Source organism: Callithrix jacchus, chromosome 20 (genome assembly GCF_049354715.1).
Source record: "Callithrix jacchus isolate 240 chromosome 20, calJac240_pri, whole genome shotgun sequence".
NCBI lineage: Eukaryota > Metazoa > Chordata > Mammalia > Primates > Cebidae > Callithrix > Callithrix jacchus.
The window spans coordinates 31,048,752-31,064,436 of record NC_133521.1 but is presented as its reverse complement, the minus strand read 5'-3'; the positions used below and the strand labels follow the sequence as shown (position 1 = coordinate 31,064,436).

At 43.7% G+C, this 15,685-nt stretch overlaps 1 protein-coding gene across 19 annotated transcripts in view; it reads right to left on the bottom strand.

The window, feature by feature from the left end:
- Positions 1 to 15,685, bottom strand: part of HYDIN (HYDIN axonemal central pair apparatus protein) — a 516,394-nt gene that overhangs the window by 48,992 nt on the left and 451,717 nt on the right. For all 19 annotated transcript variants that reach the window (XM_078357699.1, XM_078357700.1, XM_035282169.3 and 16 more), the window contains 7 exons: positions 15,222 to 15,364; positions 9,527 to 9,745; positions 7,062 to 7,222; positions 3,944 to 4,041; positions 2,907 to 3,114; positions 946 to 1,158; positions 322 to 460 (listed from right to left, as the gene is read on the bottom strand). In XM_078357699.1, coding sequence (XP_078213825.1) covers positions 322 to 460; positions 946 to 1,158; positions 2,907 to 3,114; positions 3,944 to 4,041; positions 7,062 to 7,222; positions 9,527 to 9,745; positions 15,222 to 15,364 — 1,181 coding nt within the window. The remainder of the gene's footprint in view (positions 1 to 321; positions 461 to 945; positions 1,159 to 2,906; positions 3,115 to 3,943; positions 4,042 to 7,061; positions 7,223 to 9,526; positions 9,746 to 15,221; positions 15,365 to 15,685) is intronic.

Below are 15,685 nucleotides of genomic sequence, written 5' to 3'. Positions count from 1 at the left end.
ATAATTTTTTATTCTTGGAGTGATTCCTAGGATCCCCAGGCATTGGTGTCCCGTTACCCTTTGCTGCCTAAATATTCTCAGTTTTAAAAAGCTGCAAATACGAGAGCTCTCTGCTTCTCCTTGGCTAACCCAAGAGAGCTCAGGTCTGTCTTGTCATCAGGATTGCCCAATGTATACTGTGGCCACTCACTAAATACTTGTTGAGTGACACACCCTTAGGCACTTCTCCCTAATTCCACTTACTGTCTATGGCACACTTTTTACACAGCAGTGGCTAGAATGATCTAAGCCTTGGGTTGAGTGGTTCTCATTTGCACATACCTCAGCTTTTTTTTCAGGGTGGATGAAGCCCTTCTCTGTAAGACATGTGAATGCTGTGGGGTTCTGGAGACTTTCAGTTTCTTCAGAGGTCCAGGAGAAGGAGTAGGTGCTATTGGTTGGGTTTAGGATTGTAAAGGTCCTGGCCAGGGAGGAAGAATTAACAGCAGAGAGTGAGACAGGGGATTGAGGATTACGAGAAGTTTTTTAGAACCTGGCCCTAACCCAGTCCCCTATCTGGGAAGCAGAACTGTTCAGAGCCATTTTTTACTGCGGAAATGAAAACTCCATCTCCTCTAGTGATCCAGTCAGTGTAGCGTTCTGGACATTGGGCTGACAATGCTGCCAAGGGCACAACTGTGCCAGTGATCCTCTGTGGACAAGGAAGTGGTCAGGTATTATATTTTTATGTCTTCCACATTTTCCCCAGTGGCAAAACTAAGGAGATAGAATTCAGCTTTCTTAATGTAACAGTTCTCTAAAGTCAAAGTTTGACCTCTAAAACTGAGGTCAAACCCCAGGACATCAAGCCTGCTTATAGGAATCAGTCTAGCTCATCAATCTGAATTCTTCTAGAGTTCTTTAGGACTGATGTGAATTCGAATGATGCAAACCTAAGCGACTCACCGGAGATTCTTCCCTCCTAGGCCCACAGCGGCGAACTCAATCACCCGGATGTTTGAATCCAGATCTCCCCCACCAGGTCCTCGGAGCTCTGGGTTGCGCTGATGGCCACTGATGTAGTCTGAGTCTTTCAGATCAAAATGGCAGATGGGCAAGATGCTCCGCCCTTTTGCTACCAGGACCGGACCTTGCTCTCCAGGTGGCAGGTTGGGAATCCTGAGAGGATAAGGTTATTTTTCTTTATGTTTTATTTTGTTATCAGTCGTTGCTTTCTTAGTTGGTTGGAAATGAATATTATATCCACCAGAATGTGAGCTCTATGAGAGCAGAGGCTGGGTCTACCTTGGTCAATAGCATTACTCAGTGCCTTGAATGCATGAGTGAGCTGAGCATAAGCAGCCTGAATTTGGCTCCTTCTGTGTACCTAAGTATGGCCACGTTACTTCCTCCATCAATGCTGAGAAAATCTTCCTGCTGCAAAATGAGCACAGCCGTACCCTCTGGGCTCTCTCATAGGCATTTAGTGGGATATGGAAAGTGACCTGGAAATCCTAAAAAAGTATCTTGAGCTCCTTAGAGAAGGTGAACTGGCTATGGGCAGACACTCAGCTCCAAGACCAAGCTAAGGTGGCCTAGGTGTGGGAAGGGTTTCTGTGTTGTGACTGCAGGGGATCAAGGAGGCCCTGACAGCTCACATATGTCTCTGTCATCCTAGACTATAGCCCACAGGATTTTTCTGTAAGGTGACTATACTTCAAGCTTTCCTGGGAGTGGGTACCACATCAAGGACTTTCATTGTCAGATGTCATTGGATTAGCTTCTCTCACTGCGATGTACCAGGTCCACCACTACCACCATCATCACCACTACCACCACCATCACCACCATCAACCACCATCATGATCACCACCACCACCATCACCACCACAACCACCACCACCATCACCACCACCACCATCACCATCACCACCACAACCACCACCACCATCACCACCACCACCATCACCACCACCACCATCATCACCACCATCAACCACCATCATGATCACCACCACCACCATCACCACCACAACCACCACCACCATCACCACCACCACCATCACCACCATCACCACCACCACCATCACCACCACCACCACCATCACCACCACCACCATCACCACCACCACCATCATCACCACCATCAACCACCATCATGATCACCACCACCACCATCACCACCACCACCACCACCACCACCACCACCATCACCACCACCATCAACCACCATCATGATCACCACCACCACCATCACCACCACCACCACCACCACCACCACCACCACCATCACCACCACCACCATCATCACCACCATCAACCACCATCATGATCACCACCACCACCATCACCACCACCACCATCACCACCATCAACCACCATCATGATCACCACCACCACCATCACCATCACCACCACAACCACCACCACCATCACCACCACCACCACCACCACCACCACCTAATGTTTATTGTACTTAGTATGTGCCAGGCACTGATGTGAGTTATTTGAATTAACTCATTTAACTTTCCCAACAATTCTACCAGGTGGGTATTATATTTGCATTTTATGCATGAGGAAAATGAGTCTCAGAGAAGGTACAAGAAAGATTTCCTAAGTTCATGCTTGGACAAGGACCGAAACCCAGCTGGCTGTCAGCAGTTTGTTGCTCAGTGGAATCCTATCTGCAGTTGGGAAGGGGAAAGTAAGAGCATCTGGAGAGGTTGATGAGCAGGACACAGACCAAATTATCCTTGTCTCTAAAGGCTGAACCTTTGGATTCTTCCAAAGGGGAAAGGGATAATTTGGGACTGTGCAGGGGTCTAGGGCCAGAAAGGATAGTGGCAGTCGCTAGACAGAAGAGGGGACAAGAGCCACAGAGCTTTGCACCTGCCAAGAAGCGGGTTATGGCGAGCACATTTTCTTACTGGCAGAAAAGGTTGCTCTCGAAGTCTCCAATGTCCAATGGAGAGAATTTCACTTTGAGCTTCTGAATCTTCCCCACAGGCACGATTCCAGAGGAGGGCTCCACAGAGAAGGGTTGTGGGGAACCTTCAGTCCAGTGGTCCATGGCGCTGTCCAGGGTGCTGGCCGTGTGCATCGTGACCTGACTAAGCTGATCTTTTTGAGTGGAACCTGGGGGCAGACAGAGAGTGGGTGATATTTTGCATTTTCAGTGAGAAGCAGATGGAAGGCAGCCCACTCACAGATCCTCAGGGGCCCTCTGTGGGATTGGTGGACTCACATTTTGTACCAGGTGTACTTAACCTTGGGCACCAGAGGTAGAGAATTGCTCATATAGCTTACAGAAGACTTATGAAAAAGATTTCTATTTATTCCATAGGGTTTTCAAATTTTTTTCCTTTTCGCTCAAGGGGGTGAGTCAAGAAGATGTTTGTGCCCTAGAATAATGGGCTGTGAACATATCTTTTGGAGAATCATTGTTCTAAAGTAGGGATTTACAGTTTGAGGACCCAGGGACTAGGGTCTGTGACCCATTCAAAAGTTCTGTGCATCTCCAAAGTTGAAATAATAATAATAATAATAATAATAATAATAATAACTTGCCTACCAAGTGTTGGGCCATTTTACAGTGTTTCATATGTACAAACTGCAGACTTGGACATGGGTGTGTATCTTCCTGGTAAAATGATTCGTAACTTTCATCAGTTTCTCCAAGGGATCTATAATCTCCCCCCAGGTTAAGACCTAAGAGACAAGATTTCTAGTTACCTTGAGATGGGGCATTGGCCTAGTGCAGGGGCAGAGTCCAGACTCCAGGAGGGTGGAAGTAACTTTTGGAGTCCCTCAGGCCATTTGGCTCTGCAGACACCACAGGGTCTCTGCTTTTCTTTTCTTTAGCTACTTAGGAGGCCCTGGGAGCAGTGCCGGCCTCTCTATGAGCAAGACTCTTCTGACTGGTAACTCAGCCTGGGCCCTGGCTTTTACTTGTCATTAAATTTACCGTGGTGATCTGGTTTTGCAGAGCTGACTGCCTTTGAGGAATCTTCTGAGACCCAGCTAAATTCCAGCTGCACACGTCCTGAATTAGTCATGTCAAACCTGCAAATTGATCAGGGAACAGATTTGAGAAATGTGCTGCAGGTGATTTTGGTCCTGGCTACATGCCATCTCTACTGTACTTAACCTTTTAAAGTCATGTCACTTTGTTTCTTAAATATTTTTAAAAGGTACATTTTAGATAATTTTATCAGAAATCATGCATGTGACATACTCGAACAATAAAATATATACATAGTGATTTAAAGTAAAAACATAAAAATATTTAGCACTCGAAAGCATTTTGCATTCTACCAACATCCTGTGCAATGAGCCCTCAGCATGCATCACAGTAACCCTAAAACCCCCCATGAGAGAGCAAACAAGATCTGTTTCACATGACAGCACCTCCCTCAGGAACATATTCTACAGGCCCTCCCTTCCTGAATCATCTCCCACCAGATACAATGTCCCTGGCTGGGTGCAGTGGCTCATGCCTATAATCCCAGCACTTTGGGAGGCCAAGTAGGGCTGATCACTTGAGGCCAAGAATTTGAGACCAGCCTGGCCAACACGGTGAAACCCCAGCTCTACTAAAAACACAAAAATTATCCAGGTGTGGCACACGCCTATAGTCCCAGCTACTCAGGAGGCTGATCCATGAGAATTGTTTGAAACCAGAAGATGGAGATTGCAGTGAGCTGAGATCATGCCACTGGGCCAGAGAGCAAGACTCTTTAAAAAAAAAAGAAGAAGAAGAAGGAAAGAAGGAAAGAAAAAGAAAGAAAGAAAGGAAGGAAGGAAGGAAGGAAGGAAGGAAGGAAGGAAGGAAGGAAGGAAGGAAGGAAGGAAGGAAACAACGTCCCTGTGATCAGAAGCCATTTGACCCCTGCCTGTGACTCCTCTCCCGACTGAGGGAGAGATTTGAATTTTAGTTACTTCAAACTCAAATTCTGAATCAGCAGAGGCTTTTCCTGCCTCAGATTTTTCTACTTTAAGACAAGAACAGGGCCAGGTACAGTGGCTCACACCTGTAATCCCAGACCAATGTGGGTGGATCAACTGAGGTCAGGAGTTCTATACCAGTCTGGCCAACACAGCGAAATGTCGTCTCTACTAAAAATACAAAAATTAGCTGGGCGTAGTGGTGGGCACCTGTCGTCCCAGCTACTTGGGAGGTGGAGGCAGGGGAATTGCCTGAACCCAGGAGGTGGAGGTTGCAGTGAGCCGAGATCACGCCACTGCACTCCAGCATGGGTGACAGAGTGAGACTCCATATCAAAAAAAACAAAACAAAACAAAACAAAACAAAAACAAAAACAAAAACAAAAGACAAGAACAGGGAGACAGAGGTTTTTTTGTTTTGTTTTGTTTTTTTCTCTCCTGGAATCACTATTAAACTTGATCACAGTTAAGAGCAGAGAGATAAAGCCCTGGCACAAGAAAATAAATACCCATGCCCTTCCTGGTTTTAGGGGAGTAGTAAGAGTTAGGAGTTTGGGTGAGGGGTAGGTCTAGGGTAAGATGGATGTAGAGATTTGATTTCCACCCTCTAGTCCAGGTAGACAGACCATTCAGTTATGCCTGAAATCAAGTACCTTGATCACAGGGGCTTGTGTTTATTTTGTGAATTTAGAGCACTGGTATTTATTCTAAAGACAATTTTTGTAAAGTGGAGAAATCTCAGTGGCACAGAGTACTTTTCATAAAAAGAGTTCTTAGTTTAGAGGTTGGCAAACTTTTCTAAAGGGCCACATAGTAAGTTTTTTGGCTTTGTATCCCATATGGTCCCTGCAACAACTCAGCTCTGTCTTTGTAGTGGAAAGGCAGCCACAGACAAGTCGTAAATGAATGGGCATAGCCACATGCCAGCAAAACTTTATCTATGAAAACAGGCTACAGGCCACAGTTTGCTGACCCCTGCTTTAGGTGAAATGGCCATCAGCAGAAGATCACACCTCCTGACATTTATCTTTCGGTTCTTTTGTAATTTCCAAAGACATTAAAATTCAACAAATGCACAATGAGTTGAATGAGCTAATTTTTAATTTGCATACAGTAGAAATGTCAGTGGCTTACTTTTTTGTCCTTGTATATGTTGTATATGTTGTGCTCTCTGCCTAGAGAGAGCCCTTCCTTCTCACGTCTTTACTTGGTTACCTCCTATCTGTCCTCTAAAGTTCAGCTGGGAAACTAACTTGTCCAGGAAGCCTTCCTTGACTCTCTTATCTGCCTTAGATACCCCTTTGCTTCATGCATATGACACCATGCTGTAATGAACAATTCTCCTGTTTCTACCCATCCCCTTGCTGCCACCCTCAGATGATGAGCTCTTGGAAGGCAGGGCCCATGGCATCCCTGAGTCCCTGCATCTGAGTGTGGCTGAAGGGTTAATGTAACTTTTTCTCCTTCTCAAAGATGAATTCGACTCTGAATTACCTTTCTATCTCTGTTCCCTTGGAAACCAGATAAAGGAGGAAAGTCAGTTATATTATTAGGTGATGCTGTTTATACTAAAAATGGCCCCTGATGAGTAAATAATATATGCACCAGGAGGAACTATGACCACCTAGAGGGAAGCCATAGCTGTGGGGTTCTCTGAGTGTAGTGACTCTTGTAACTGGGCATATTCTCTGCAGGGATCCCAGAAGAGATATCTACAGAGTGGTTAGGAAAAGCGGTGGTCTTTTGGGCCTGGGCTTCTAAGCTTGGATGGACCCCATCCCCACTAACGTGGATATTGTCTGGGTTGTCATTTGGTGCATGGGCAACAAGAACAGATCCTGGGTGGCTGTGTAGGCTGCTGTAAGAAGAACTGTTCCCACTAAAGTGGACTGTCTGACCCCACCCTCCTGGTAGACTATGTTTCCTGGCCTATATCTTGATTTCAAGTGTGAACTTCAATAGCTCTGTGAGGCTGAATGTTTCATTGGACCTAAGACAACACTCTGGTGCATCCTATACAGATATGATGCCTAGCAGATACTGCTGTAGATAACAGATGTTTGAAGAGTGAGGGAGTGAGTGAATGATGGAATGAGAGAGCTTTTCCATCTAGTGTCATGAGGCTTTTGATCACTCACTCAAACACCCGGGTCTGGTAAACCAAGGTTTCCTTAAAGCACACATCTCTTGTTTGGCAGTGGTAGGAAGCAAAATCCACATTGGCGCTGATTTGAAGCTGCAGTTCTGGGTAGTTTTCTTCTACTACTGAGTGAGCAGGCTCAGGATCCGTCTCTATCACCTGCAAAAAAGGCAGCTGTGTCCTCAGAGATGCAGAGTGCAGGGACAGAAAAATTGACAGTGGAATAGACTAGAGAGACCAGAAACATTCTAGGCAAATATGAAATTTAGGTACACTATATGACAATAAAGTTCTGACAGATCACTAGGGAACAGAGGGGACAAATGAAAAAAAAAAAAGGAATCTAGCCAGATTAGTCATCTAGATGGAACTGGATTCTTGCTTCACAACATACATAAAATCCAGGTGGGCCAAGAGCTGAAATATCAAAAAACAAAACTCTTAAAAAAATATATACGTGAACGTCTTTCTGGGAGGAAAGAATTTTAAAAATAAGACACAAAAAGTAATAAATAAGGTATTAATAAACTTGAAGATATTAAAATTAGTAACAGAAAAGATAAACTAGGCCAGGCATGGTGGCTCAGGCTTGTAATCCCAGCACTTTGGGAGGCCGGGGTGAATGGATCACTTGAGGTCAGGAGTTTGAGACCAGCCTGGCCAACATGGTGACTTGTCTCTACTAAAAATACAAAAATTAGCCAGGTGTGGTAGTGCATGCTTGTAATCCCAGCTACTCGGGAGGCTGAGGCATGAGAATCTCTTGAACCTGGGAGGCAGAGGTTGCAGTGATCAAAGATTGTGCCACTGCACTCCAGCCTGGGCAACAGAGCAAGACTCTGTATCAAAAAAAAAAAAAAGATAAACTATAAATTTGGTAATGATAGTTGCAGACAAATAATATGAACAGAAGAGTTTATAAAAAATAAAATAACTGATACAAAGTGCAAGTACCACAATTGAAAAATGGGCAAAAGGCATGAAAAGACATTCTTATAAGGGATAATTTATATGACCAGTAATCTTATGAGGAAATACTCAGCCTTATTTGTGATCGGCGATCAGGAAAATGCAAAATAGGCTCATAATGAGACCATTTCCCATTCATTCAAATGATATAAATCAAGAAGTCTGACAATGCAATGCCAAGTGTTGGAGAGGATGTGGATCAATAAGATCTCTGTCGTAGGAGTATAAATTGGTACAGCTACTCTGGAGAATTAGTTGGGCATTATCTTGGCAAGTTGAACATTCATATATCCAATAAGTCAGCCATTCCACTTCTAGCAATATAAACTCTCACAAATGAACACCAAATGAACAATAATGCCTGTGATAGCAAAACACCAAATAATTTTCAAAAGGAGAGGGAATAAATAATAATGGAATTTTATGTAGCAGTGAAATGGATATATTACAGTCACATCCAACAATATGGATGACCACATACAATAACTTTTTTAAAATTAAAAACTAAAACTAAACAATATATGTTTTATTTTTATTTTTTGAGAAAGAGTCCACATGCTGTCTTCCAGGCTGGCGTACAGTGTGATCATGGCCCACTGCAGCCTTGAACTTGCCGAGCTCAGATGGTCTTCTCACCTCAGCCGCCAGAGTAGCTATGACTACAGGTGTGCCCTATCACACCCAGCTAATTTTTCTATTTTTGGTAGAGATGGGGTTTCACCATGTTGCCCAGGCTGGTCTCAAACCCTTGGGCTGAAGCAATCTGCCTGCCTCGGCCTCCCAAAGTTCTGGGATTTTATAAAGTGGAGAAATCTCAGTGGCACAGAGTACTTTTCATAAAAAGAGTTCTTAGTTTAGGGGTTGGCAAACTTTTCAGGCACATGAGCCACTGTGCCTGACCTGATACAGCTTTTAGTGTGCATAGGTTAAAAAAAGAACAAAAAACAAAAAACCCAGGGAGTAAACAAGTCAAGATAGTGATTACTTCTAGGGTGGAGGCAGAGGGATGGAATGGCTGAGAATCACACAGGTAGCCAATGTTCTACTTCCTGTGTTGGGTGTGGGTTTATTTTTGTGCATTATGTTATTTTAAAAAAACTAACCAAGGCATGAATAAAAGAGGGGCACACATGGACCAAAGATGAGATCCCGCCATGTACTGAAGATGATGACTAATGTGATTCTGGACACCTGAGGGAGAAAGGAAACAACTAAAAGATTAGTCTTGACATTTTTGAAGAAGAAAAAGGTGGGAGAACTTGTTAAACTACTTATGAAGAAGCTAAAGGTCTACCAATGAAGATATGTGGTACAAGCAGCATGGATGGAGGGCAGCATGTGTGCAAGTTTGGTTTCTTACTTTTGGAATCAAGGTCAAATAGAATGGTAACCTTTTCTTTTTTCTGTGAAGAAAGGAAATGATGAGGGATTTGAGAACAGTAGGAATCCAAGCATGGAGGTCTAGTCAGATTGACGCTTAATGTCTCCACTTACTTTTCTTTTTGTATTGAGAGTTCCAGGCATGTTTCTGGGCACGTCCACCCACTTGACTGTGTGCATGCGGTCATCCCAATCGGAGACCTGGTCTGCAGGGACCTGAAACATGATCTTGGAGAGCTTGCACTTGATCTGCATGTTCTTCAGGTTGATGGGTACATCTGACTTCAGTGTCACCACTATGTCCTTGGCACACCCAGGGTGGAGGTGGCCCATCTAGGGAAGAGCCTCATATTAGTATTTTTGAGAATCTAATTTTGAGGACTCTTTATATACGCTGGTGATATTCTAGAGAAGGGAAGGAGCTAAAGATCTTGGCAAAAAATTCATCAGTCAAGCCTGTGTATGTAGACAGAATTAAATATGTACAAGAGGTTCTTAGGTAGAAACATAATAACAAGAATAGCTAATATTGATCAAACTTACTTGATTCAGGCATTATTCTAAACCTTTACACAATTCTCCTAATCCCAACAACAAACCTGTGAGATGTACAGCTATTATTCCCATTTTATAGACAATGAAACTTTTAACTTGCTGAAGGTTCTTAATTTTGGAGGAGTTGGATTTAGACCCAAGCAGTTGGACTCCAAATGTCATACTCTTAATCAATATAATCTATACAAATGATGGAAAGAGGAATACAGTATACTAGCAGTTCTCCAAAGGGGTTCTAGTGACCTTGGGATCCCCAAGACCTTTTCAGGGGGTCCATGAGGTCGAGACTATTTTCATAGTAATACAAAGATGTTATTTGACTTCTTCACTCTCATTTTTCTCATAAGTGTACAATGGAGTTTTCCAGAGGTTATGTGATATATGGTGATATGGTCTGGCTATGTCTCCACCCAAATCTCATCTTGAATTGTAGATTCCATAATTCTCACATGTTGTAGGAGGGACCTGGTGGGAGATAACTGAAATCATGCGGGCAGTTTCCCCATACTGTTCTTGTGGTAGTGAATAAGTCTCACAAAATCTGATGGTTTTATAAGGGGTTTCCCCTTTCACTTGGCTCTCAATTTTTTGTCTTGTCTGCCACCATGTAACATGTGCCTTTCACCTTCTGCCATGATTGTGAGGCATCCCCAGCCACATGGAACTGTGAGTTCATTAAAACTCTTTTTCTTTATAAATTACCCAGTCTCAGGTATGTTTTTGTCAGCAGCATGAAAATGGATGAATACAGTAAATTGGTACTGGTAGAGTGAGTGGGGCACTGCTATAAAGATACCTGAAAATATAGAAGTGACTCTGGAACTGGGTAACAAGCAGAGGTTGGAACGGTTCAGAGGGCTCAGAAGAGAACAGGAAAATGTAAGAAAGTTTGGAACTTCCTAGAGACTTGTTGAATGGCTTTGACCAAAATGCTGATTATATGGACAACGAAATCCAGGCTGAGATGGTCTCAGATGGAGATGAGGAACTTTTTGGGAACTGCAGTAAAGGTGACTCATGCTATGTTTTAGCAAAGAGACTGGTGGCATTTTGCCCCTGCCCTAGAGATTTGTACAACTTTGAACTTGAGGGAGATGATTTAGGGTATCTGGCAGAAAGAATTTCTAAGCAGCAAGGCATCCAAGAGGTGACTTGGGTGCTCTTAAAAGCATTCAGTATTAAAAGGGAAGCAGAGCATAAAAGTTCAGAAAACTTTCAGCCTAATGATAGAAAAGAAAAACCCATTTTCTGAGGAGAAATTCAAGCTGGCTTCAGAAATTTGCATAAGTAGCGAGGAGCCAAATGTTAATTGCCAAAGCAATGGGAAAAATGTCTCCAGGGCATGTCGGAGACATTTGTAACAGCCCCTTCCATCACAGACCCAGAGGCCTAAGAGAAAAAAATGGTTTTGTGGGTGGCCCAGGGATCCCTTGCTGTGTGCAACCTAAGGATGTGGTGCTCTGTATCTCAGTCACTCTGGTCATGGCTAAAAGGGGTCAATGTACAGTTCAGGCCATGGTTTCAGAGGGTGCAAGCCCCAAGACGTGGCAGCTTCCACGTGGTGTTGAGCCTGTGGGTGCACAGAAGTCAAGAATTGAGGTTTGGGGACCTCTGCCTAGATTTTCAGAGGATGTATGGAAATGCCTGGATGTCCAGGCAGAAGTTTGCTGCAGGGATGTGGTTCTCATGGAGAACCTCTGCTAGGGCAGTGTGGAAGGGAAATGTGGTATTGAAGCCCCCACACAGAGTCCCCACTGGGGCACTGCCTAGTGGAGTTAAGAGAAGAGGGCCATTGTCCTCCAGACCCCAGAATGATAGATCCACCAATAGTTGCATCATGCACCTGGAAAAGCCACAGACACTCAATTCTAGCCAGCGAAAGCAGCTGGGGGATGGGGGACTGCACCCTGCAAAGCCACAGGGTCAGAGCTGCCCAAACCATGGGAATCCACCTCTTGCATCAGCATGACCTTGATGTGAGACATGGAGTCAAAGGATAACTTTTGGAACTTTAAGATTTGACTGCCTCATTGGATTTCAGACTTGCATGGGCCTATAGCCCCTTCATTTTGGCCAATTTCTCTCATTAGAAACAGCTGTATATACCCAATGCCTGTACTCCCGTTGTATCTAGGAGGTAACTAATTTGCTTTTGATTTTACAGGCTCATAGGTGGAAGAGACTTGCCTTGTCTCAGATGAAAATCTGGCACGTGGACTTTTGAGTTAATGCTAAAATCAGACTTTGAGGGACTGTTGGGAAGACATGATTCATTTTAAAATGTGAGGATATGAGATTTGGAAGGGGCAGAATGATATGGTTTGGCTGTGTCCCCACCCAAATATCATCTTGAATTGTAGCTCCCATAATTTCCACGTGTTGTGAGAGGGATACTTGAATCATAGGGTTGATTTCCTCCATACTGTTCTTGTGGAAGTGAGTGAGTCTCACAAGATCTGATGATTTTATAAGAAGTTTCCCCTTTTTCTTGGCTCTAATTTTTCTCTCTTCTCTGCCACCATTTAAAATGTGCCTTTTGCCTTCTGCCATGATAGTGAGGCCTCCCTAGCCACGTGAAACTATGAGTCCATTAAACCTCTTTTTCTTTATAAATTACCCAATCTTGGTATGTTTTTATCTGCAGTATGTATCCAATTGAATATAAAAGTAGATACGAGAATCCAGCTGTCTTCTATTAAGCCAGATAGTAAAGAAATTTATAAAAACATAAAACAACACCACTTCTTTTACTCAAATTTTTGAAAATATAGTTATTCTCATAAAAATATGGTATTGATATTAACATGTAGTGGGTTTATGATATCTTGAAATAAATAAATACATGTTTTTAAACATCCTCATTTTTAATTTCAAGTATGGTAAATTATGGTAGACACAGTCCACATAAACCAAAGCTCTTGTGGATTTTCAATAATGTTTAAGAGTATAAAGAAGTCCTGAGACCAAAACATTTGAGAATTGCTGAAGCATTTCAGATATATGGGAAATCCAGTTTGGGCTGTAGAATACAATCATTTATGATTTTGCATACATGAACATGCACATACGCACACACGCAAATATACCATATCTATGACAGTTCTATCATGTTTCTGACGATAAAAGTCTCCCTACTCCGGAAAGTGAGGCAAGAAGAAAGGTTTTTCCAAGGCATATCTGCGTGTGTGTGCATGTATGTGTACCAGTGATGTGTATATATAAATGAAGTATAAGCAGCTTTTCTCTGCCTTTTTTTCTTTTGCTACAGAGTATCCTCTGTCCCCTAGGCTGGAGTGCAGTGGCATGACCTCAGCTCACTGCAAACTACATCTCCAAAGTTCAAGCAATTCTCCTGCCTCAACCTCCCAGGTAGCTGCGACACTACAGGCACATGCCACCATGCCCAGCTAATTTTCGTATTTTTAGTAGAGATGGGGTTTCACTATGTTGGCCAGGATGATCTCGATCTCTTGACCTTGTGATCCGCCCATCTCAGTCCCCCAAAGAGATTATAGGCGTGAGCCACCATTCCTGGCCTCTCTGCCTTCTTTGACTAACGCTTTGCTAACAAAAATAATGCACGAAAGCAGATTACCCTATTATATTGTACTGTGTTTGTCTCTTCACAGGTAAAATGCAGATAATAGTAGTATCTATGGCCGGGTGCAGTGGCCACTGCACCTGTAATACCAGCACTTTGGGAGGCCAAGGCAGGTGGATTGCTTGAGCTCAGGAGTTTGAGACCAGACTGGGCAACATGGTGAAACCTGTCTCTATTAAATGTACAAAAAAATTACCCACGTGTGGTGGTGCATACCTGGTCCCAGCTACTTGGGAGGCTGAGATAGGAGGATCACTTGAGCTTGGGAGGTGGAGGGTGCAGTGAGCAACACTGGACTCCAGCCTGTGTTTAGAGTAAGACTGTCTAAAAAGATAATAGTATTTGCCTTACAGCATTGTTGAGAAGATTAACCAAGGTCTTAGAACTATGTCTGGCATCTAGTAAGCACTCAACTTGGAAATAAAATGGTATATTAGCTCTCTTCAGGGATGGATTTGGACCATGTTGAAATGGAATAGTCAGGGTCCTAACGAACTTTACATCCCTCCAAAAAAGCAAAATTCATCCATAATAGCATGCAAAGATTTAGAGATGACAAAGCAGAATCCCCAACCCCCTTAGTCCATCTCCTTTGAGTACTGTGCTTGAGTAGACTCAGTGGCTGTGTGTCAACAGAGCAGGAGGCAGTGAAGAGACTGGGGTGTGCCAGTGCCCTGGGAACTCAGAAGTGAACTGTCTACAGAAAGCAACCACTGACCAGAGGCAACCATCCGCTAGAACAGTACCCTAGACCTTGTTCAATGTTAAGCTTTAGTCAGCAATTCAAAACTGTGTGCTGTGGAGATGTGAAAACAAGGGGTTAGAAAATTCCAGGTAGGCCAGGTGTGATGGCTCACGCCTGTAATCCCAGCACTTTGGGAGGCTGAGGCGGGTGGATCACGAGGTCAAGAGATCGAGACCATCCTGGTCAACACGGTGAAACCCCGTCTCTACTAAAAATACAAAAAAAAAAAAAAAAATTAGCTGGGCATGGTGGCATGTGCCTGTAATCCCAGCTACTCAGAAGGCTGAGGCAGGAGAATTGCCTGAACCCAGGAGGTGGAGGTTGCAGTGAGCTGAGATCGTGCCATTGCACTCCAGCCTGGGTAACAAGAGTGAAACTCTGTCTCAAAAAAAAAAAAAAAAAAAAAAAAAAGAAAATCGCAGGTAAAACAAAGTTAACTAGGTTATAATATGCCAAACGGAACCAGGAATCTTTAAGAGAAAGATGGAACCTGAAACATTTTATAAATCTCAGATGTCCACAGAACCCATCACCCCCATTCTAGCCTTTGGTGAAGCATTTTGAAGGACTGTTACTCTAAAGGACACACACCTAGGAGAACATAGCTCCACACTCTGGGATAGGAAGACTAGGACCTGTATCCATCTAGAGAGGCCTCCACAGGGCCCCTTGACAGCAGCCTAGCAACAATCTTGGCCAACTTCATTCTTTGTCTTTCCCTCTTAACCAGGGGAGACATGAACAGTGTCCTCTGCTACCAGGTATAAGTGAGGGATGATTCCTGGGCTGTCTCTCAGCTTGAGATACATTCATTCCAAGCCATGCATCCATAGGAAAGGGCTGACAATCAGTCTGGGGTTGGCTTAGGGCTAAGGGATTCCAGAAAATGATGAATGACTTTTATTTACCTGTGGGGAGAAAGTAACTGTAGCTAAAACAGGCCATTCAAACTGTATCACGTTCACTTGGCTGTGATTTGTGACTGTGAAGCTCACATTATAGCTGTGTCCAATGTGGCAGTCCCCAAACTGGATATGGTCCACCAGAGCAGCTAGGGATTAGAAGCAGAAGGCTGTGAGTTCTCCCTGGCCTCCACTGAAGGTTTGCTTCCTTAAGGAGGCATAGTGCTTCACTCCCATACAATCTTTCCATCCTTGGATGGTTATATTTGAAAAACCTAGAATCTCTGAATAACAAGATTTCATTCCTCAAGAAACCTACCTACCCATCCATCCATCCATGCATCCATTCATCCATCCATCCATCATCTACCCACCCATCCATCCACCATCTACATATCCATTATCTACCCATCCATCCATCATCTATCTATCTATCCATCCATCCTCCTATCCATCACCTACCTGTCCAT